General features: G+C 38.5%; 2 protein-coding genes across 5 annotated transcripts; one reads left to right on the plus strand and one right to left on the minus strand.

Moving 5' to 3' along the window:
• Window positions 1-91: 91 nt before the first annotated feature.
• On the plus strand, window positions 92-8420 carry LOC103467733 (solute carrier family 17 member 9-like). 3 transcript variants are annotated; one of them, XM_008414391.2, is made up of 13 exons: window positions 92-398; window positions 2014-2211; window positions 2333-2472; window positions 3422-3521; window positions 3603-3727; window positions 4558-4654; window positions 4738-4834; window positions 4914-5001; window positions 5090-5124; window positions 6547-6662; window positions 6976-7031; window positions 7905-7934; window positions 8015-8420. In XM_008414391.2, exons 1-13 carry the CDS (start codon window positions 280-282, stop codon window positions 8182-8184), a joined length of 1371 nt encoding a protein of 456 aa, XP_008412613.1. In that variant the 5' UTR covers window positions 92-279; the 3' UTR covers window positions 8185-8420. The 3 variants fall into 3 exon arrangements, with proteins under 3 accessions (XP_008412613.1, XP_008412614.1, XP_008412615.1); XM_008414392.1 differs by lacking the exon at window positions 92-398 and adding an exon at window positions 1703-1905 and having other exon boundaries at window positions 1998-2211; XM_008414393.1 differs by lacking the exon at window positions 92-398 and adding an exon at window positions 1703-1905.
• Window positions 8421-14444: 6024 nt separating this feature from the next.
• Window positions 14445-24170, minus strand: LOC103467732 (YTH domain-containing family protein 1-like). Of its 2 annotated transcripts, XM_008414389.2 has the most exons (5): window positions 23824-24168; window positions 23501-23528; window positions 21704-21798; window positions 17024-20544; window positions 14445-15681 (listed from the first exon to the last, which is right to left on the minus strand). In XM_008414389.2, exons 1-4 carry the CDS (start codon window positions 23851-23853, stop codon window positions 18925-18927), a joined length of 1773 nt encoding a protein of 590 aa, XP_008412611.1. In that variant the 5' UTR covers window positions 23854-24168; the 3' UTR covers window positions 14445-15681; window positions 17024-18924. The 2 variants fall into 2 exon arrangements, with proteins under 2 accessions (XP_008412611.1, XP_008412612.1); XM_008414390.2 differs by lacking the exon at window positions 21704-21798 and having other exon boundaries at window positions 23824-24170.
• Window positions 24171-24235: the final 65 nt, after the last annotated feature.

A 24235-nucleotide genomic window follows, 5' to 3' on the forward strand; every position in this document is an offset into this window, starting at 1 on the left:
CCCACAAGACAAGATCCACTATTCTGATATAGAGTTTAAAAAGAAGAAGAAGAAGAAGACACACCTCTGTCCTTTTATAGACAGTCAACATGCAAATGTGTCTCCCGGTGAAAGCAGCACTTACACATCTACTGTCAGGAATGGAAACCGCTTCCAGTTGCTGACAGATACCAGCGTCAAACAAGTCGGGTTAGTTCGGCCGGTTGGCGACGGTGGATATGAGGAAGAGCGGAAGAGCTTCACGGACTGCAGCAGACAGAAGATACCGGTGCTGGGTGAATGGCTGAAAACCACAGCGCGGGTCCAATCAGAGATTTAAAGGCTTCTCCTCTGGATCTTAACATTTATAGACCCGAAGGAGCGGCGGGAGAGTTGGAGAACCAGAACCTGTGGTCCAGGTGAGACTGAAAACTTTGTTGAATCAGGTTTAATAAAAGTGAAGAAGTTTTTTTCTCTGCGGCGCAACACGTTTATCTCACAAGCCTCTACTTGGTCTGTAAGTTCAAGATCTTCCTAAAAAATATTCAGATTGCCACKTTGACGTGAAGGAAGAAACTGATCAATTTTGACATTTTTAAGTAAAAACGCTTAATTGAAAATAACCGAGAATAAAGAAATAATTTCTGTCGAAGCGGCAACAAACAAGAATGCGGCAATGACCCACTTCATGAGGGGTAAACTGAAAGTTTGCATCACGGAAACAACCAACTTTCAGCCGCAAGCAGAGGTGGGGAGTAAGAGTAAGAAAGTATTGGTTAAAAAAAAAAAAAAAAAAAGTTTGTTGCATTATGGTTTGAAAAGTTACACAGAAAAAAAAAAAAAAAAAAAAGTTTGCACTATCGTTTGAAAAGTTACACAGTAAAAAAATAAACAGCAATAATTTGGTTTATTAACCTGTCATAAAAATGTTGGCATTCATTTCTCAAAGTCATATTTTTCACCATTTTATTCATACATTTATAAATGTCAGAGCTCTAAACTGAGCTAAATAGTTTTGTAACTAAATATYTAATTTCTAAATAAATGTWAAATTTGTTTTCAAGCTAAACATTCTCAGGCTGAAGCATTTAATTGAGAGATAAATATTTAGCATGTGTGTCTGTGTTTCCCAGGGTTTACTCTATATTTTGTCAGAATTTAAGTTTATCTGCTAGTTTTACGAGTCATGCTTCACTGGCCTTATTTTAAAGGTCAGTGAAAATTATGATGCTTATTGGTTGGTTTTTATTWATTACTTATATATTCAGTCAGTTATCAAATAATTTGCCATCCACACTTCAAAACACTAGTTTAAATAGTTTGACTGAAAAGATACAGGCAGAAGCCCCAGGGAGCCGTAAACCTTATTTTCCTCTAAACATTATTTTTTATAATGAATCAAGTCATAAAATKTCATAGAAGAGTTACAAAACAGTGGAATTGTCTGTTYATATATGACTCGTTTTTGAACTATATTGATTATAATATGTGTGAAACCCCACATTTMCAGACATTTAAGGAAGTATGAGTGAATAGTAAATTATATGTAATGTAGGGGTTAATTGTTTAGGAGATTAAAATGAGTTCCAATCGATTTACTAATGACTTCCGATTAGACATTCTTTCAGTGTTGTAGTTTGGCTGCCATCCGACAGAGGGCGCCACTGGTCATTTAAAGCAGAGTCATTGATGTAGAGACAAAAATAGCGGAAGGAGAGACGGTCCTGAGTCTGGTGTGGGATGCAAAATGCACTTTATTCGGTTCTGTTATGAAATATAAACATTCAAAAAGCTCCATAAGTTTCACCTCAATAGCGCTCATTCAATTCAGCTGCAGMATGACAGAGCAGCGTTAGCATAGTGCGTTAGCATGTTATGTTATGACCGTTGATATAACGGTTGTAATGGGCCTGAGAGAAAACTCAGGTTCGTAAGGAAATGGCCGCTTGACAAAAAGACCAACCAGCGTTAAATTAGCGTTAAATTGACTCATTAATTGATTTTATGACGTCATTAAGCTGCAGTTGTTTGCAGATCCCTGGCTAGAAAATGGACGGTGATGCTGTTTCTGGGCACCTGCCTGCTGTACTGCGCTCGGATGACCACGCCGGTCTGTGCTGTCTCAATGGCCGCCGCTTTCCACTGGAGTAAAATCGACTCGGGCCTCGTCCTGGGCGGCTTCTTCTGGGGATACTGTGTCACCCAGATCCTGGGAGGACATGCCAGCGACAAGTAAGCGATTCATTCACAGAAACACGGATGGCTTCACTTCRACAATGTCCGCAGTCTGTTTATGTTGAAGTGAGGCTTAAGGTTTCAGGATTTCCCTCTGGTATTATTTGCTGCCCTGCAGAGTKGGGGGAGAGCGCGTCCTGTTCGTCTCTGCGGCCTCATGGGCTCTGATCACCGCTGGGACTCCGGTGCTGGCCCATTTGGGCCCCCACACCCTGGCTCTGATGACGGTGGCCAGAATCCTGATGGGTCTACTCCAGGGTTGGTATAGACAGMGGTTTCTCTGAGCAAATAAGAACCAACAGAAGCATGAAAATTTAGTGCAAAAGTCATGTGCAGGCACTTTTATGACATTAGGGTCGTTGTATAGGKGAAAATAGAGTGATAGGTTTCCACCAAAAAATTAAAATTTTGAGCTTTGGGCATTTCTGAGGCTTCACTTCACCTTTCTGAGTTTGAAAAGTCAAAAATATTCAACTATCGAGACTCAGAAAATCTTGAAATCAATTTAAAAAAAAGACTTTTGAGTCTCAGAAATCTCAATTTTTTTTCTAAATTTCTGAGATCAATCTAAAAAATTAAAGTTTTTTTCTGGCAAATGTTAAACTTTTAAAAATTTGACTAATCTCAAAATTTCTGAGTATTTTCAAACRCACAAAATTTCTTGCTTTTACTAGAAAATTTCTGAAATTAATCTCAAAATTTTGAATTTTCTTCAGCTTTTCAAACTCAGAAATGTCAATTTTTTTCTAAATAAATTTCTGAAATTAATGTAAACATTTTAAAGTTTTTTTTCCCAGCAAGTCTTTTCAAACACAAATTTCTGAGATTTTTCTCAAAAATTTCTGAGATTATTCTTAGCCTTCCTGAGTTGTTTGGCAAGACATTTTCTCTACAATGACCCTCGTCGTACTCTTGACATGATGAAACAGGCCTAAAAACCATTTTTCTTAATGATCAGATTTAGCATCTAAAAGGTGCAGCTGCTCAGGGCAAACTCTGATGGAGCACTGCAAAGTGAAATAATATAAAAGTGTAACTAGTACTTTTCAATCCATATTAAGAAGTTATTTACTTAAAATAATCTCCAATATCATGCTGAAAAGTTACTTTTAAGTTAGTTTAATCTTTTTCTAGTGCACCAGAAACTAGACCAGAAATACTTGATAAGATTTAGTTTTTTGCAGTGAGTTCACGTCGTTCTTTGCAGGTGTGTTCTTCCCGTCTCTGGCTAGTTTGTGCTCCCAGCGTGTTGTGGAGGCTGAGCGAGGGTTCTTGATGAGCACCATGCACAGCGGCAGCCATCTTGGGTACGTTCTGCACACACGTATACATTACATCTAAACATGCATTTACTACTGATAAGCAACAGTTTCCCTTGTTTCTTTCAGCACGTTGTTGGCGGGTGGAATGGGGTCCGTGATGCTGGACCGGTACGGCTGGGAAAGCATGTTCTACTGTACTGGTCTGCTGGCTGGACTCTGGGCCGTCACAGTGAAGTCTTACTTATTAAGAGGTACATCTGGCTTCTGGACATCTTGATGTGTTAAATATTTTAGACATCAATATTTAAAATCACTTAATTGTTTTGTTACTGTTGCTGTTTATATGTTGGTTAATTATATTTTCTGAAATTTATTGGGGACATTTTACATATAAAGAGGATAACATGAGGAGATTTTCAGAAACAATAAATACCTTATTACATTCATATAAATAAATTTGKTTGCCATGTTTAAAGTGTCAAGAGACAAAAATGAGAAAAATTTATTATACTATAACACTAAAAAATGCTAAATTGTGTACAYRAYGAATAAAGGAACTTGAGCAAAAGTTCACATGTTCAATTTTAAACACTGCATATTTAAAATCTGTAAAAATAATTTACATAGCATGACTGAAAATAACTGAAATTAAAGCACTGCAGAATAATTGGTAATGCAAAAAGTGTATAAAAAACAAGAATAGGTAGTAAAACTCCTAATTAAGTAGTAAAAACAATCATTAACAACTAGATAACTGAAGAGAAGATAACAGAAAACGAGTGTAACATAAACAAATATCAAGAGATTAATAAATACTGCTACAATATTATTAGTAAAATGCAAAAAAATACAGTAAAAATAAAAGGAACATTAAAATAAAACGGAACAAATTCAAAATTAACCAAGAAAAATAACAGATACTTTTTCTTTTACTGATTTATTAATGTATCAAAAATATATAAAGTCACATGTTGAGTTTTATGTCATAGCATTTTATTYKGAATATTTTCCTGAAGGTCGTTTGAATTGTCAAATGTYTGTTTTGTTCGGTTTAAATCTGACATTTAATGTTGTTTCTCAGACGACGTTGCAGTGAACCAGATGGAAAAAAGGAGCGAAATTCAACCAAGTTTGTCCAGAAAACATTGGCTGCACCTTTTCAAAAAGCCTCCAGTTTGGTACAGCTTCCAGACAACTTTAAACGGTGGAATCGATCGTTTTGAGTGTTKTCTCTTCACTCTGCGGGTCGTTTCTCTCTCAGGGCCATGGTCKTCGCTCACATGTGCATCTGCAGCACGTCCTACACGCTGCTGTCATGGCTGCCGATGTTCTTCAAGGAATCGTTTCCTCATGCAACCGTAACTCCTCCACAACGTCACCGAAGACATCCGATGAATCTCTGCTMTCGATTCATTTCAGTGTCTGTWTGTTTTGCAGCCCTGGGTGTATAATGTGGTTCCCTGGTTGATGGCGATCCCTTCAGGTCTTGGTGGAGGGTTTGTGTCGGATTTTCTCATCGCAAAAGGTACGAAAGCAAAATGTGTGGTAAATCCTAAAGTTGTTGGTCTTTTGAGGAAATCAAATTTACAGGTTTTTGTTTTCTTTCTCTGCAGGATACAGTGTTGCATCTGTGAGAAAAATAATGCAAGTAAGTGTAGAAATCACTGCAATGTTTTCATGTTTTATAAACTGAAACGTGTTTCAGATCTGTTAGTGGATGGGTTTACATTTTGTTCCAGATTGCAATAAAAGATGGAGAGATCAAATTTAACTTTAGGTCATTTTACTTTAGAGGTGTGTGATGCYGCTTATTTTGGTTTTGATCCGATGTCAAGTAAATACAGAACCAGTATCGCTGATACCGGTGTTTTTTTTGTTGGTTTTTATTTTTATTTTAATTTGACTTATCATCAAACTTCTGAGCTTTAAGTCTTTTGTGTGTTTTTTCCTCTGAATTACAGCTTTGGAAAAAATTAAGACGATTATCAGTTTCTCTGATTTTTCCCTTTATAGGTTTATGTTTGAGCAAAATAAACATTGTTCTTTTATTCTATGAACTACTGACAACATGTCTGTGAAACTCCAAGCAAAAATTGTTTTTGTTTTTTTTTTGCAGAAAATGAGAAATGGTCAAAATAATGAAAAAGATGCAGCGATTTCAGRTCTAATAATGCAAAGAAAACAAGTTCATGTTCATTTAGAAGCAACAATACTAATGTTTTAACTCAAATCAATATTTGGAGGAAAAACCAGGTTCAGTGCAGAGGAGTCTTAGTTTTTACCAGAGCTGTATTTTAAAACCCAGGAAGGAATTTGGACAAAGTTTGCAGGTGTCAACAAAATACTTCAGTAACGTATTAATGTGATAAAAATGTTTTTTAAAAACGCAAAACAAATTTGTGTGAATTTGTTTCTTAATAACTCAAGTGGAATCCAAAACAAMATCTTTTTTGAGGTAAAGATGAGAAACTATGACACAAAAATAAAATAAAATTTGAGGAGGGAATCTAAAGCATCAAACTTATCACACTGGTATTGATCCAATATTTATTTATTTGTTTAACTTTTTTCTTTTGCTTTTAAGATAAAAAAAAAAAAAAAAAAAAAAAAACGGTCTATATATGTTTTACCCAAAACTCCTCAAGATGCAGTTTTTGCTTAACCTGGTTCAACTTCTGTAAATAAAATCTATTAATGATGGGTTAATCAAATAAATAAACAGATCAGCGATGCGCCGCCGTTCTGATGTTCAGTCAAGCAGAAAGCGCTGAGCTGTTCACACGTTGATGCTTCGCTTGCTGCAAATAATCAAACGTTCACTAMAGGAATCATATGATGTTGCATTTTGGACAATAAAAAAATACATTTACAAAAGGAATTAAATATTTTAATGTATTTCTGATGTATGAAATAAGCTTAAGTGGTTAAATTAAAAACCTGGAGAATGTGCCTTTTTTTTTGTCTGATTAATTGTCAGAATAATCTGTTTTTAAAGTAATTGTTAGCTGCTGTGATAAATGTTGTCCCTCTGTCTGTCTGTCTGTCTGTCTGTCYSTCCCTCTGGCTGCAGTTTGGTGCCATGGGTCTCTCCAGCATGTTTATTCTGCCTCTGTCTGGATCCGTCTCCTTCACGTCTGCTGTCRTCTTCATTTCTGCTGCCGTCAGTTTCACCACCTTCACCGCAGGGTACGTGAAAACATCTGAAACTGGCACTTTATAAAATCAATATTAAGGAGTTTTTGACTTAAAACAAGATCATGTATCTTACTGAAAAGTTACTTGTAAGTTAGTTTTGTCTTATTTCGAGTCTATTAAGACATTTGCACTAGAAACTGGATCAAAAATACTTTGTAAGATTTTGTTTTCTGCTGTTTTTATCAAGCTGAAATTATATAGGCGAGAGTTTATAGAAAGGAAAAGGAAGTGCAACTTTTTCAACCACTACATAAATATTTTGAGGAAGTTTTATTAATGTTTGTCATTGTTTTGTGTGTTTCAGTGGTGTGTCTGTGAATGTGCAAGATCTGACTCCATCATGTGCTGGAGCGCTCTACGGTGAGGCTCCACTCAACGCTTTCTTCTCCTTTATTAGTTGGTTTCTTTAGGCAGATTCTTCCACAAGTATCAAAGAGAGAAAATCAATCTTTACTTTTAAGACAATTATAAAATATAAGATTCTATCAAGGAATATGAAGGATATTGACTCAGAGTGCTTTATCATTACGAAGCTATGCTATCTATCTGTCTGTCTGTCTGTCTGTCTGTCTGTCTGTCTGTCTGTCTGTCTGTCTGTCTGTCTGTCTGTCTGTCTGTCTGTCTGTGTGTGCTTGTATTAATGTAGCTTAGCTTATCTGGGCTTGTATTAACTTATCTTATTTTGACTCAGTTTAGCTTATATCAGCTTCTCTTTTCATAGCTTAATTTGACATTTTGAAGATAAATTGTATTATTGAAAACGAGGCCATTTCCTAAAAACTCTAAAAGTTTGGTGGAAGGAGGAAGGTTTTTTTAAATTGTATTGTAATTAGTGTGTTTCGTGAAAATAGAAACCCTTTTGCTGCGTCACATGATAAACATCTGGATGTTACTGCTGATGAAAAAACGACGATGACAGGAAGTGGTGGAAGGATGATGGCGCTGGATGTTTTTTAATAAATTATTGCGTAAACAATCTTACTCAAGTGTGACTTTAGTTGCATTTCTTGTTTAATGGAAACGCTGCAAAACGGTTTTTTCGACTTTAGCAGAATATCAAAGTTTTGCATAAGTTGGTAATGGAAACGCAGCTTATATGTCTGTTACAGCGAATGTGGTTTTCTTCCAGCTGCTCTTTTTCATTGAAAACCTTTTGTTTCCCTGTTCATTTGAAACTAAATGAATAAAATAAATAAAACCATTTACTGGACTAATTCCCTCTGTGTGCCTMAGGGTTTATGAACATGATGGGAGCCTTAATGGGTGAGTATTTAGACCTGAAACCTTCCAGATGTTGGCTGTGGATGTTTGCTTCTGAGTTCTGCCCGCTGTGTGTCGAGCAGGTCTKGTTCTGGTGTCGTTCTCGGGTTACCTGATCGAGGTCACCTTGTCGTGGTCCGTCGTCTTCTCCCTCGTCACGTTGGTAAACGTCACAGGCCTCGGCGTCTTCCTCGTCTTTGGAGACGCTCAACGTGTCGACCGGCAGGAGGACGGCCAGCTCATCGTGGTTTAAATCATCCTCCGTTATTTAACTTGGATTATTTATTTTTATATTTTTATTTTGATAAGGCAGAGAACCATGTAGAAAAATACTAGTGTTCATCAAGGCTCTGAATATTTTCTGTTGTAGAGAAAAACATCAATCAAGTCTGTAAACATACTGAAATGAAGAAACTCTGAATATTTTTTGTCCTGCACAACAAGACATTAAGCTGCTTTGTACAAATATTAAAAATATAATTTAAGAAAGTTGTATTTTCATAGGAGAATGTTTACTTTAATATTAAAGTTTTTTATTGTTTCAAACTTAAAGCACAAGCTGGAAAGTCTGAAAATATTTAATTAATAAAGTTCTCATAAAGAACTTTATTAATCACAAAGAGAAATTAAATGTAACTTGTATAAATCAAGTTTCTTCAGAGTTGCCATAGCTGCTGATGGCTGTGGGCAGGAATGATCTCCTGTAGCAGTCTGTGTTACTTTATTAAAGTTTATTTATTCAGCCTGGTGAGATCAAGCTGCACACTTTACAACAAACATAATCAATAGTGTAGAAATAATAAAACAGTAAAAACAGACAAGGGCACGGGATCAAATTGAATTTTAAAGTTTTAGCTGAAATATGTGCAAGTTTGAGACAGAGTCTTCTCTAAAATACCTTTAAAAGTTCCTATTGGGCCTCTGTCTCTTTAAGAACTCCTGCTCTTTCTGAAACTCCGCCCTCAGGAAGTCATCACATCTATAGTAACGTTTTTGCCAGCGCTGCACTGAGTCGTAGCTGGTATAATGAGCTCAGCACGTGCAGTTCCACTAGGTGTTTGCTAATTGCTGCTGGCTAGTTTGAAGGAGCTGATTGGGGGAGGAGCTTCATCTCGAAGGCGGAGCTAGGTCCATTTTGCACAGCTGAATGGTTACCATGGAGATTAAAGGATTTCTCAAATATGCATGAATGAATAAAAAAAAAACCCACTCCGGGTATGTTTTTGATGAGGRAATAACTTTATAACCTGATAAAAAGCTGGAAAAGTTTATTTAACATGATGCTGCTGGCCCTTTAAGAAGCATTCCCTGTTTTAGCCCATATCAGAATTTAATTAAATGCTAATTCAGTCAAAACTCCTATAATTGCTCCGTTCATGTTCTTAGCATGCTGGAGCGGCTTCTATGCTAGCTCTGTTTTTTTTTGTTATTGTTTTGATTTAGGAGCTGCATKTTCAGTTTTTCTTTCTCTGGTATGGAATCCTGTGCAACAGGAACTATTTTTTGTTTTTACTTTTAAATGTGTAACCGTGGCAACAAGTGGGAACAGCTGGTTAGCATATCAAAAGCTGAAATAAAACCAGAACTACGACTCCAAATTCCAGAACAGTGGGAAAAAGACGGAGGCTTTGTGGATGCAGAGAGGAGGAAGAAGTTTAAAAAAAAGATTATATCCTCAACTTCAACATCTCTCTGCTCGACTTTCTACTCAAACGGTTAAAAAGATTTAAAGAAAGCGGCAAAAGCAAATGAGGAAGATTAGCAGTACTTACAACGACAACGACTTGTTGCTGTGAAATATCGTCTGCTGTTCAAAAATTGAGCCGTTAGCATGTTATGACAGTCAGCAGCAGTGTCTTCGGTCAGAGGCCTCTTCAGATTTGTTGCTAGTCTGACTGCTACTGGAGATCATTTTGGATGATTTGCACTTAATTTCAGTTACACTTTAGCTTTTGCTGTTTATTTTTTTTGTGTTTAGTGTTTTTAAGTATTATACATGAAAAGCTTTTATTTTGAAATCCTCTTCCTGTTAATCATGACACTGACCCAGAGATCTCATCCAAACATGGACGCACCAACAAATAACCTGCAATCCTGTAATAACCTGACCGCATAACAGGATTAGCATTTTATCAATGAAACTCATTTTGTCTATGTGTGATAAAGTCTTAAATATTTTTTGTTAGTTATTTTAAGTATCTTCAGACATACCTGACATGTTTTGACGTCATCGAAACAAGTCAGATCGGGTAAACATGTCAGACATACCTGACATGTCTGAAGACATTTAAAATAACTAAGAAACAATATTTAAGGATTTATTTATAAACTCTCCACAGAACTTAACAATTACGTTTTCTGTAAACTCTTGTCTGTTTGCGTCTGTGTTCATCTTTCCTCAGATGTTTTACACATTTAGCTGTTTATGAAAATTGTTCATTTATTTTTTTCCTTTTCAAAATTGTGCGTTGAATCCTGGCTGTTACATTGAATTTAATGACATGAGTTTTGTATATCATTGTAATTTATTAAAGTGATATTTATTTCATGAACMCCTGGGGTTTTTACAACACCTCATTCATTAACAACTATATGAATAATAAATAATAAAATGATCTTGGAATTTTCTACAAAAAACATGAAAATATCTGAATTTTCAGAAGTCAAAAATGTTCAACGTTTGATGCTCAGAAATCTGCATGGTTTTTGTTTTTTTTAGAGAATTTCTACGATTAATCTAAAAATTTCTGAATTTTTCTAGCAAATTATCAACAACTGAAACTCAGAAAATGTCCAAAATTCCGACATTTTAAACTGTTGCAACTCAGGCATTTCCATGTCTTGTCTAGAAAAAATTCTGAGATTAATTTAAAATTTTTTGTAGTCATAGCAAATTTTCTTCTTTTGAAACTCAGAACATTTCCAAAAATTGAAACTTTTCAACTTTTTTCATGTTTTTTTTTCTACAAAATATCATATTAATCTCAACATTTCTGAGTTTTTGGTGCGACGTGTGCTCTTCATTTTCTTTTTTCCATCTACAATAAGGCGTCACTGAATGGGCCAAATTAGAACTAGCATTTTTGAACTGCAGTTGAGGACCAGAYAAAATCACTTAGAGGGCCACAAATGGCCCCSGGGCCGCCGTTTGGGCTACATGTAACGTACTGTGGACATGAGTCGACTGGGCTGATGTGTCTTTACTGTTATCATTGTTGGAGTTCTGGTCAGGTCTGGTTTCAGGACCCTGGTCAGGGCTACAGGCCGGTCGTGTCTTTTTTTGTTTGTTTTTTTCTGAGACGAACGGCACGTCATGACGTCACCACTTCAGCCGTGCGGACAGGCCGGGTCGGTCGTTCATGTTGCGAAATGCTTAATAACAAAACCCGAATAGAGGATGATTGACTCATTATTATTTAATGGTCAAACTGGACCACAACAAGCCGTTTATTTTAATGTATTATTATTACTGGAAAAACTGACTGGGAATCAACGGAGAGCTTCATCACACCGATAGACTGTCCGGCCTTTTTTCTTCTTCTTCTTCTTCTTCTTCTTCTTCTTCTTCTTCTTCTTCTTCTTCTTCTTCTTCTTCACATCCATCGTCTGTTTAGATACTCGGAACATGGATACCTACACCGGAGAGGCTCCGCTGGTTCATGTTTTGACATGAAGCGATGCCGTCATATATTTTGGTATTTAAATGCAGCTTCCGCCGCAGATCGGACCGATAACGGGCTGAACCGGACAGCAACGCAGGCCGCACCGACGGGACGTTTCAGCATGAAATGATTCCACCTGCTGATGRGGACCGGATCGCCGCTCCTCGTGTTCACGGCGGACCTTGATTTATTAGCCATACAATTAAGGCACGCGGTGAATGCCAAGAGAGGGATCACGCGCTGCAGGCGGCATCAGATCTGGACCCGAGCAGGTTTAAAACACCTGGTGGTTGTTTACCTGAAATCCAACTATKCTGCTGTTGTTTTAACTGATAAACACGTGAAGGACAGGAAATKAGTCACTTCAGCTCATTTATTAGCTCCTTCATTGCGTGAATTTAGTGAGACAGGGGTGTGCAAAGTGTGGCACGGGGGCCATTTGTGGCCACAGGATTGATTTTATGAGGTTCCTATTGGGACAAAAATACTTTTATATTAAAATCTACTAACAAAAATGTTAGGTGTAACAACATGATCACATTTACTTATTGATGTGTACTATAAAGCAGTCGTCCGGCCGGCCGCACAAAGAATAATTCAATATTTCCGTTTTATGTTTTATCTGAGTCTGGARGATCTCTTATTTTGAAAATCCTTTAACCGGATTCTCTCGGTTACGTCTTACGCACCAACATTGAGAAAACAAGTAAGAAACAGATCAGATGGAAAGCTTCTTTGGGAAGGGGAAAGGCCCAGAGACAGGAGAATGGATTTATCCCTGTAGGTGATTCCAACCCCGCTCTGCGTAACATGCAGCGACCGGCTCGCTAATGAGGCAATGAAGCTTCAAACTGCTTCGCCACCTGGAGACCAAGCAGACTGTGCATATAAGCAACACTTCGGGTGTCATTGTCTCTCGTCAGTTCCTGATGGACCGTCTCGTCGCAGAGAAACAAGCTCAGGGCTCYCGTTAGTCATTATCATTTGTTAAAAYTTTCATGAAAGTAAAATGCTCGTTTTTGYGGCGCATCTGTATCTTATTTTCAAGGGATGTGTAAACRTTACCATAGTGACCAGAGTCAGAGAGCGTTAGGGCAGTGGTCGAGAGGAGATGAGTAGAGCTTGTGAGTCTTAAGTCTGGTTTAGACGGCACGATTTGAGAATCGTCGCCGATTTTCCAAACCTCTGTGACCACAGAGCTGATAAAAGTACAACAGGTTGGATCAGTTCGTGTGTCCAGCCACACGGTAGGAGCAACACACCACACGAACTGAATCCACTCACGAACATCCCGGTTCCAGAAGAAAATCCTGGAACCAGGTTCGTCAACAAACATGGATAACAATATAGAAGCAGTGGTGATAGTTTGTAGACTCATTTTAAGTTAACTAGTGTTAGCGTCAAGCCCTGACTGAACAATAGCCTTATCTTATAACTATATGTCAGGTTAATGAAAGCTGAAAAGTCACCAGTTTCGCCCCAGTTCCTCTCTCAGTATCATTTCTGTTGATATTCCTTGTACGAAATGCTGAATAAACATTCATGCTGTTTCATCTCCAGTGTCATTGGATTCGGTTGCGCCATTGCTGTTTGGGATTCCCTCCGTGCTGACGTCACCGCGCTTTCTGATTGGCTACCTGTCAACAGGTTGCGTTCTCGATCCCAGACAGGGAAAAACCCACAGGCTGCGATAAAAAGCCCAAGACAATCCAAGGTGTTGAATGTGCCCGATGTCCCGCCGCTCCACGTTACACCCCACACACTGCAGGATGATCGGTTACGATTATCGCAAGCGACAATCTTAGAACTCGGAACGTTCTAAGAACTCGGAACGTTCTAAGATGGTCGTAAACGGAAATTCGGGGCAAAATATTTTTAAATTGTGCCATGTGAACTAGGCTTTAGCGGACGCATGCAGAAGCCTGTCTGACGGTTCACCCCCCACCCCGGGCCGCAGTGAAACGGCCAAGCCTTGAGCGGTCCGCGGTGATAAAAAGGTTGGGGACCACTTCTATCCGTACACACAAAGTTAGACAACTGCATTTACTTGAGTAACTTTTTGGAAAGAAAAAAAATTCTTTTACTTGAGTAATTTTATTTTTAAGTATTTCTACTCAAAACTTGTGGATTTTCTACTGAATGATGAACAAACACGTTTTAACCAAAACGTCACCAGTTTTATATTGAAAAAAATAATTTTGAAAAATGTTTCTTTTGCCTGAATTATTTTTCTTGTAATTGTTATATGAATTATTTTCAATTTGGTTGGTGTGATTATGTAATTTTTACAAAATACAATTTTACTCTTACCCGAGTCATTTTTTTTTTTTTTTACATCTGCTTTAAACTTGTACATGTTGAAGTAGTGCTACTATTACTAGAGTACATTKTTTTTATACTTGTCCCTCTGAAATAAGAATATCAGCAGCTAATTTCTCTTTTAAAGGTTAGCAACTAGTACATCTAGTCAAGTTTGGTGAAATAAACTCAAACAACAAAATAAACATTTCCTTGGAGAGTTACTGTAGATCTTTGCTTCCTGTATCCATCACTACTCCCAGCAGAAATCACTGTTTACATTCATGATCCAGGTATTTCTACTTTTACCCATTTAAAGTTACATTTTTGCAGGCACTGCTCATTTGTTTTTACTTTTTTATACATTGTAAAATGTATAAAATACATTGTAAACCTACATAACTCAGTGCTGCAGCTGAGGTTCCCCACTTTGGAAAAATAAATATTTCTATTCCATTTTCCTATTTTTAAAGCTCGTTTTTAATTGCCATCTCCACACAACTATGCAACAATCTGTAAATAATTTAAAATGACCCAATAAAACCAACACAACCAACATATAAGTATATCTTTAATAACGAACATGATCAAATCTAAGAATGTGATAGTGACCTCTGATACAATAGATATTTAATACAAGGGTSACGTAAAATTTTGCATAAATTTTCTATATTCCAATACCATTATACAGTATAACTCTGATTTCCCCTGCTTTCTGCCACTCTTGCATACACGCACAATACAGCAAGCAGTTTAAAAAAAAGAAAAAAGAAATAAAACAAACAAAAAATTCACAAACATTTACCACACAGGCTAGTCTCTTGGTTTCCATATACTTGACAATTAATTGGTCAATAATAATAATAATAATAATAATAATGATGCTACAGCTTAACATTTTGAGGCGGTTTCTGTTCTGGTACATTAAAGCTTCTGAGAATGGAGTGGAAACTTATAATGCCAAGATTAAAGTGGTGTTAAGAGAAAGAAAACCACACCTGGCCAAAATAAGCAGYATTAATTTCACAGAATTTGTAAATTGGATTGTAAGAGAACGGTTAATCTAAAAGAAAATCCTTTCCCTAAAAATGAACATTTTCCCCTCTTGCTATGCTGAAAATAAAATTAAACAAAACGATTATGCTAAGCCTTACTCCAGATCATTCTTTTATAGCCATTTGTAAAGATTTATGGTTTAATTTTCCACAGCCTTGCACATAAATATCTCTGCAAACAGAAACCTTCAGTTTTACACTAAAGTAAAAGTTTCCTACAATGAAAATGGGCATCAAGAAGGTATTTATTCCTTCTTCTGATGTTGATGATATAAAACACAACTGGCCACACACACAGATAGCAGACGTTTTGTCATTAAAGTGTTCTCCACTCATTTAGATTAACCAACACGAGCACTTAACATCTCTTCAACACACAAACCACAATGTGAACAGTCACTGAATATCAGCAGCATGTTGTCGGTCAGACGTGCAGATATTTTGTTTTCTGACTTAGCTGAGTAAACTTCCAAGGATAAAAAAAGTTAACTGATGTTATTAAAATAACTTTACATGGTGAAATTTTGTTTCATCCCTGCACGCGTTACAAAGTAACCCAGAGCAAAGTGGCTCAAAGGTTTGACACGGGCCAAAGTTGTTAATAAATAGAAAACAATTATATTTTTCTCTTCTTTTCTGTAACGTCTGTGTTTTCATTCTGATTTCATTGTGTCCACCCAAATGTAAGTGTCGGTCTTTTCAGGGGTTAGCTTCTACAGTTCACTTCTGACGATCCTGGAAAAAATGGAACAAAAACAGAACTCCTTTAATCAATCTTGCAAAGTTAAAATCTGTTAACATTTTTCAGAAATCAGACTTAAAATGCCATCTAGTATAGGTACACAAATGCCATTAAAAAGCCGATTACATGTGGAAATATTTACAGTATCAGGTGACAACTGATCATTTAATCAACTGATTATGAAAAGAATAACCTGACAACAATATAAAGCTACATTTGGTTTTAAAACCACAACTTTATGAATCCCTTGCTTAAAGGATAAAAGTGGCGGCAGTTCCAGTGCTCAACCAGAGAGGGCGCTACAGGTAGCTAGTTACATAAACACCAAAGAATCAGTTTAGTTTTCTACAGCAAACATTAAAGCCTTCTGGTAAATATTTGATCCTAAATTTATCCCAATCTGAATTGGGTGCTRGTCATTTCCCTACTTTAAAGGGTTTTTAAGTTTAAAAAATAAAAAATAAAATCCACCGCGGACGCATGTTATTTAAGGCTGCGTGACTAGTCTCACGTTTAAACTAATGTTGCGTTCAAGTTGAACTCGGAACTGGGAAATTCCCACTTCCCAGTAGGAAAAAAATCAACTGGAACGCTCTCTAAACTCGGATTTCCCACAGGAAAACTGGGCGGAACTCCGACTACTTCCAGTTACGCCTTGTAAGGCTGCCTTTGCGTTTCGATATGGCCGCTCCTCGCATCAACAGTGTAGGTATGGTGAAATGTTTTTTTTTTTTTTTTTTTTACCATACACACGTAAGAGTGCGACTAAAATCAACTACAAAAAAAAGCAACTCTAAACCGAACACGTTAAAAGTGGTGTTTATGAAAAGTGAACATTGATTGAGACAGTAGCTAACAGTATTTATAGATTATGCAATTATGAGTGTAGTTCTGAGTGATTATTTTACCCAAATTCACAAAGTGACTGCTGATTAAAAAAAAAAAGCGAAAATGTTTTTTCATTGCTAATCCAGCTAATTATTGGGTTTGTGCTACATTTACACAATTTCCTCATATTTTAATTGCTTGTTGTTCTTCATAAATCTACCAGTCAGCTCCGGTGGAAAATGGTTCTTTCCCCAAGCCAAGCAAGCAAACCTTTTTTTACTTTTACTTTTTCTGGGTGTTGGGAGTCAAATCTTAGGGAGTCCAAATATGTTATAACTGGTGTTGGGAAAGCACCGATTTAGCACTCAAACCAGTTTATTTGGAGAAAAAAGCAAAACATTAACACAGCTTACTTATCCAAAGCTTAATTTTTTACTGAAACTAATTATTTTTCTTTAACTATTAYCCAAAACCCAGCTAAGAGGAGCAAGATTAAACTGAGTTTACCTGATCAACTCTGGATCGACTCGGTATCGAGACAGGCTCRTAGCTCTGGTAAAAACAAGGACATAAAAGCAGTGAGAAAATGTGGACAAAATGATTCAAATTTTAAACTAAGAAAAAAAMCCACCTATATAAAAAAATGTTCATTTTACCTTTTGTATCATTTTTATTTGACCTGTTAAACTTTCATGTCTTATGATGGAATAAGTGAGGACATAATAAATTATTTCACAATTTTTCCCATATTAAATCAAACTTTTTCCAGAGAACAAATACATTTCTTAGTAGGAAAATGATTATTTGATTATTTCAACAATCCATTCATCACAATTAATTCTACTAATTGTTTGAGCCATAATTGCACCGTGATAATAATGTGTAGGCAAAAATGTATGTTTAAAATAAATATTCCAAACAATAAATTTTTCATTCTATARACATGTTACAACATGACGTCCACAAGATCCCTCGGCGACGATCACTACCATTGGTTTTAGCTGCCAAGTTGTCAACATGGCATGCTAAATCTTAAATGTATGCGTGAGATATAAGGGGAAAAAGGATGCAGTGCTTCCCTACTAATTGTCAGCACTACAACAATTAGGCATCACATTTTACAGGTCAGAAAAAGTTTCATTAAAAAACAAAAAACAAGGGAAAGAAGCAGATCAATTATGCTAGCTTGACTTTGACAACCTTAGCATGTAGATGTTCTTCAGAATTCTGTGTGTTTTGCTTCAGTCACAAAAATACAAGAAAAGGCGACCTACACACCAGGTCTGACAGATCAGAAGAGCAGGTGTTTAAATGAGCTAATCAACAACCGTTGTGTTCAGACGTTCACCTATAACTAATCACAAATTGAACAAATCTGAAAACATAATAGTATAACTGAAAGTGTCCAGTTTCTTGGTGTGGAAATCTGACATACTAGTGGAGCTGTCAGTCAGTTGCTATGGCAACGAGTCTGTGTGTAGCAGCAGAGAGAGAGGAAAAAAAGTATAGAGTGGTTTTGAGTTATTCTGCAACAGTTTTTTGCATTATTTTCACTTTGCTATGGCGAACTCTTGTTAATGGCATTATTCCACTGCAGAAGCGTGGCTATCGACATGTAAAAAAAAAAAAAWAAWAATTCTTTTTTTTACATRTCAAGAAAAAAAAATCTTTTTTTACCTCCAGCGTTAATCTAAACAATAAAATGCCATGTATCTATACATAGTTCCCACAAATCTGAACCAGAAGTGATCTTACTGTGTGCAGTAGGCACAGCAGACCTGGGGCTTTGAGACCAACAAAATGAAAATATGTGGACATTCTTGACCAATGTGTTAGAGAAAGACACATGAACAAAATGGCTGCTGTCGGGATCAACCCGTAAGAGACAGAGGATGGAAAATATGTCAGACAATGTGGACAAGTTGCCTCCAGTCTCATAAGACGTGGTTAACTACGTAGTGAAAGCAAAGAGTGTTTACACCAAGGAGAAGCGTCGCCTGCAATCTATAGGCGCATAAAATTAATGTTTAATGTTTACAAACTCTTCATGTGAATTACAAGGTTCTGATGACTGGCAGAGTAAGCACATGWAGTAACATACACATAGGCTACATGTCCAACTTAGCTCCATCAAAAGCTACRTTAGCTAAGTTMATTTTGCTAGTTCAGCAGTAAGTACAACAGTAAATATCTCTATCTTAGTATTACACAAAGATAGAGTTTTCAAAAACGGTAATCGAGTAACAGTAGTAATGTACTTATGATGTTTATAAGTTAGATAGGAATGAGATGAGCTACTTCTAATCTTGTGGCTTATTATTGTCATAGCAACTGTCAAGATGGCCGTCAATCACAGAGTTCATGGTGTGACACGTCACATGAGAACTGCGTATACAGCTTGGTCTGGATCAGATAGTTACCTTTTTCACGACGTCCTCCTCCTCCTGCTTCTTCTCGTAGTGGGAGAAGTCATCAAAGATGGAGGTGGTGTGTTTGTACTGGGCGATGATCTTCAGCACCTGCTTGGCCTTCTCCAGAGGAACCTCCTGGGTGTCCCGTGAGTTGGTGACCGGCTTGTTGTCGTTGTTCTCCAGGCGGATGTGGCGCAGCTGGCTGTTGGGCACGTCCTTAACAAACAGCCAGTTCACGTCGAACTTGCCCTTCCACTTGTCCTGCGCCCAGACTCCGGCGCTGGTGCCGTAGTCCACAGGGGAGCGCATCTCCGCCACGCCGCAGAAGTGGCCGCTGCCATTGACGCTGAACAACAAGTAGACGGGGCCTTTGGCGGTCATGGCCCGGTAGGCGGCGTCCAGCCGCTTGTTKCCGTGCTCCGTGCTGCACCAGATGGAGTACTTAATGGAGCGGTGGATGTCGTCCTCGGAGTAGCTCTTGATGATGAACACGCGGCCGTTTTTCAAGTTCCAGTCGAAGTCCTTGGGGTTGTAGCTGTGGGCCGCTCGCAGCTTCTCCAGAACCGGGTGGGACTCCAATCCAGGATCGGCGGGAACGAACCCGGCCATGCCTCCGTTTCCTACACCGCCACCACCGTTGGACGAGCCGCTGCTGTCCAGGCTTCCRCCGCTGTAGCAGAGGTTGCGGTTGCGWGGCGCCACCCATCTGGTTTGGGGCGTGGGGGCAGAGTTGTGGTTCTGGTAGGACTGCGGCGGTCCTGGCATGGTCATCTGCTGAACGAGGGACTGGACGGACTGCAGGGACTGCTGCAGCGGTGGGATGAGGCTGGCGGTGTGGGAGTGCAGGTGGGAAGGGTGGTGCTGGTGGTGTAGCGGTGGCGCCATCTTAGCGGCGGTGCCTTTATTATCCCACGTGTCGATGTCCATGCTRTGCTTGATGGGCGGCGGCGGCAGCACTCCGCCGGCCAGCGGCATCCCAGGCTTGTTCTTCACCTTCTGCTGCTGCTGCTTGGCCGGTTTGCTGGCGATCGCCGCCCATGACGTTGGCTTTTGAGGCGGCATCCCAACTGGTGTGCCGCCGTTGCCCGTGGCGACAGCCGCGGCGACACCCCCGCCTATAACGGAGCCTGCGCTCTTCACGCCCGAGCCACTTCCTGTCACATCGCCACCTATTTTTAGGCCCAGCATACCCTGCTCCAGGCTGTTCATGCCCGGGGCTTTGCTCAGGGTGTCGCTATGGAAACCGGTCTGGCCGTCAGGGACTAGAGTGCCCCCTAGGGAGCTGGGAGGGTAGCTGTAGCTGCCCCCATAGGCCGAGCTCTGAGTCTGCTGTCCCTGGGAGCCGCTGGTGCCCCAGGCAGAGAACGCCGGGTTCTCAGGGAAAAAATTGAAGCGGTGCGGGTAAATGCTGCTGCTGAGCCCACCGGGCTGCCCGAACACGGTATCRGGCATGAAGTGGTGGTCTCCATTACTGAGGGGGGCGTAGGGAGCCAGGTAGGGGATGGGCGGGTCGCCTCCGGTGGACCAGGGCGCCTCGTTAAGAGGGTAAGGAAATCCAATAGAGGGGGCATAGTAGCTGGACAGGTAKGGGTCCGTCATGGACTGATAGCTGTTATTCTACAAGGAAAAACAGATTCAACATGAATCGTCAGATCAAACCAAACAAAGGGCAGGGCTGGGCGATTCATCAATTTTAATGATTTAATCAAATTTTTGGATTTTGAAGATTATTATTATACATTTTTTTCCATTAACTGGGTGTCCATAGTTCAGAGTGATGGGGGTCGACCAGGGGCGGCCATCTTGTTTTACAGCTTCTATTTATTTTGAATTCAGGTCAACTCTACGACAGAATATTAGGGCCAGGTTAAGATTTTATTTTTTAATTACAACAATAAAGTCTTATGACTATAGAGTTAAGCCTGTCGCAATAAGCAATTAAATWAATTACATGACAAATTAAAGTGAGCTCAATTTCCATTTCATTTTTTTTAAACTAATTTTGTTTAGATATTTTATAATCMATTTTATTCATGGTTTTATTTCCTTCCTTGTTTTTGATTGTTGTGTTTAATTTGACACATTTGAAATTAAAAGGTTATTTGTCGTTGAGAAGGCAAACTTGCATTATTATGCAATTATCTTTACATTACTTGAAAATAGTCTCAAAATGACAATATTATCACTTATTACAATAATAATTTCCAGGGCAATATATCACCAAGAAACATTTATTACTGTCTCAGGCCTAAATGGAGGTCAGAAAAAAGGTCAGAATATTACCAGAGTAAAGTCACAAACAATAACAAAAAACTAAAATGAGGAACGTTGTGAAGTTATGCTTTGGTGTTGGTTTTATAAAGTGGATATACTTAATTTTTAACACATCAGAAWGATCAGAACAGGTCTTTGAAATGATYGTGCAACAAATGTGAGAAGCTTTTTTCTCATTAAAATTATATTTTCCCTTTAATTTTTCAATGTTCTGGTAAAAATGTGTCTATATTCTATTATGATGACTATATTGTTGTTATTAAACAAAAATGATCATAACCTGGCCCTAAACACCATCATACAACGCATAGAATGGGAACAGAAATATATTTTCTGTCAAGTTTTCTGTTATGTCTTGAGAAAGTAAAATATATTTGAAAAAAGATCAGAAATCGGATCTGGCGTCAGAAAACCAGAGACTTTATTTTCAAGCCGTATCGCCCAGCCCTACAGAAGCGTTTCAGTGTCACAGATCTTTAAAATATCCCTCTGTAGCTCCTACCTGACTGGACTGGCTAGTGAGATACGGCTCAAAGTCATTATCATGCACAGAGTCCTTCTGGTGGAGGGAGCCGTTCTGCACTGAAACTGGAAAGGCTGCAATAAAATCAAACTACTGTTAAAACCGGACACCATCATTTGCATAAACTTCCAACCAGGCAAATGGAGCCATGTTTGTTGTGAAGCTAATAGATGATGAACATGATGGAGATAAAACACTGACATCATCTGCATGAAAGCTCAACACCAGGATGTTAGCTTAAACAAATGAGAACTGATCCATCAGCCTCTGTACACAAATAGGGTTTCATGACTGACACAGATGAAACCACCGTTGTTTTCTTCACTGTCATACAGATTCAGAGGTTTACATACAATTTGATAACAATGCCTGAAACAATTTGGGAACGCTCAAATGATGGTATATCAAAGCTCTGCTTTCACCTCACAATCCAGAACTTTTGCTACATTTTCAGCTGGTTTGGTTCACTTTCACACTGCACTGTCAAACAAGTCAAACTAGGAAAACTGCACCGATCGCAGTTTTCCGGCCAATCCCTGATTACCGATCTTTCAAAAGCCAAAAGTCATTCCAATTTGGCAGATACAATTTTTTTTGTCTGAAATGTCGCTAAATATAACAAGAAAGTTGCTGAGTTGGCAGCAGTGGAGTGGCTATGGTTAACTGCAGACATGCAAACATGACCTGGTTACCGGTCCATCAGTCAAACCTCTAACAGAAAAACAYAAGAGGACAGTGCCCAATTTTCAGACCTTTGGCGAGGCAGATAAAATCAGTTTCACAAGCAAGTTTTGTCTGATCTCTCAAAATTAAGAAAATTCATGCTGATAAATTGGTGCAGTYTGGGTTTTAATGGTACATATTTTAAACTTGGCTTGTTTTGAACTGCTAACATTAATTAAAATGGCTGACAAGCTGCTAGCCTCAWACCGCTCTGAGATTTYCTGCCTTTTCCATAAAGTCAGAGGAATCTGACATCCATCTACCTATTCAATAATAACTAAACGAAACATAATTTTAAAAAATGCAATGTCAAGTCTGAATGTAATAATCAGAGGTGGGCAGAGTATCTAAAAATTTTAATTAAGAGTAGAACTACTATATTTTTCCTCGAGCAAAGGAGTATTTGGTCAAATGTTTACTCAAGGGTTGAGTAACTGATCAAATTATCAATCATTTAATATTTTAAAAATTAAATAATGAAATGGACCAAATTATAAAGTTAAGTGGAAATTTTGGTATTTTGAAGACAAAAATGATAATATTTCTTATAAGTAACAAMATATAACAAAAYCAGGCAAACTATGTTTTTCCTAAATTAATTTCTTTCAATATAAAACTGTAACAAAACACTGCAGCTCTGTATCTGGTAAATTTCTGGTTAAAATATGCTTGTTCTTAATTCACTGCGAAGAAAATCCAGACCTTTTACTCAAGTAAAAGTAGAAATACTTAATAATAAAATTACTTAAGTAAAAATAAAAAGTGCAACACAGTAAAACTACTCCTAAAAGTAATTAAAAAAGAAAAAGAAAAAAGTTATTCAAGTAAATGTAATTGAGTAGATGTAACTAGTTACTACCCAGCTCTGTTTACATCACAGGCTCATGTTGTAGATTATTCTGGTGTGTTGTCAATCATCAACATATAAGGTCCGCTTTTTTAAAAGAAAATCTACCTGGCAAGGAGGCAGGTGTGTGTGTGTGTGTGTGTGTGTGTGTGTTTAATATTTACATAGATTAACGCCTGGTTTTGCTGTGAACATTAATCTCTTACCTTTGCTTGCATCTTGTCCTTTCGATGTCTTCACGGTAACATTAAAGAGAGAGAACACAAACACGTCATGTTTTGGTCATGTTTGCACATTTAGCATGCTTTAGTTTAACATGCGCATTTTAAGATGGATTCTGTCAGGAATATTAAGCAGTGTTGAGGAGTCAGATGGCCACTGGAAGCTGTGGTCCAGGCCTTGGTGGGTTCCCCGCAGATGATTTTAGCAGCTAACCTCTCATCTCTCTGGGCTAACWAACTTCCTAGCTCCGGTTTCACGGCTCAGTTCACCTCTCTACGCGTCAATATGAAACATTTTCGCCGCTCACCTGAGGGTCAATGCTAGCGGCAGACATCATTCATCTACCAGGGGTTGTGTTGGAATGGAGCCCCGACAGGACGAGCGGTGTGAGAGCTACGGAGAGGCTTTTTTTCTCTGCCCTGCTAGCAGCGGCTGTTAGCCGGACTGTCGACTCGGCTCGCCTGCGCTTGTCGTGGCCCTGCTGGCAGGTCGCGCCGCCCTGTCCGCATTAATCCAGCCGGGCTTCAGTCCGCTCCGAGCCCCTCAAAGCTAAACTAGACCAGCCCCGGCGGCCTCGCAGCTCATTTGGCCCCAAAACAGCAGCTTCTTCCAGTGCCCGAGGAGCGGAAATGACGTAGATGGGGCACGTGACTGCGCAATGGCAAAATCAAAGACGTCGACTAAAGGCAGATTTAGTTTGTAAAAATGCAAAAACTTGC

This window comes from Poecilia reticulata, linkage group LG7 (assembly GCF_000633615.1).
Source record: "Poecilia reticulata strain Guanapo linkage group LG7, Guppy_female_1.0+MT, whole genome shotgun sequence".
NCBI lineage: Eukaryota > Metazoa > Chordata > Actinopteri > Cyprinodontiformes > Poeciliidae > Poecilia > Poecilia reticulata.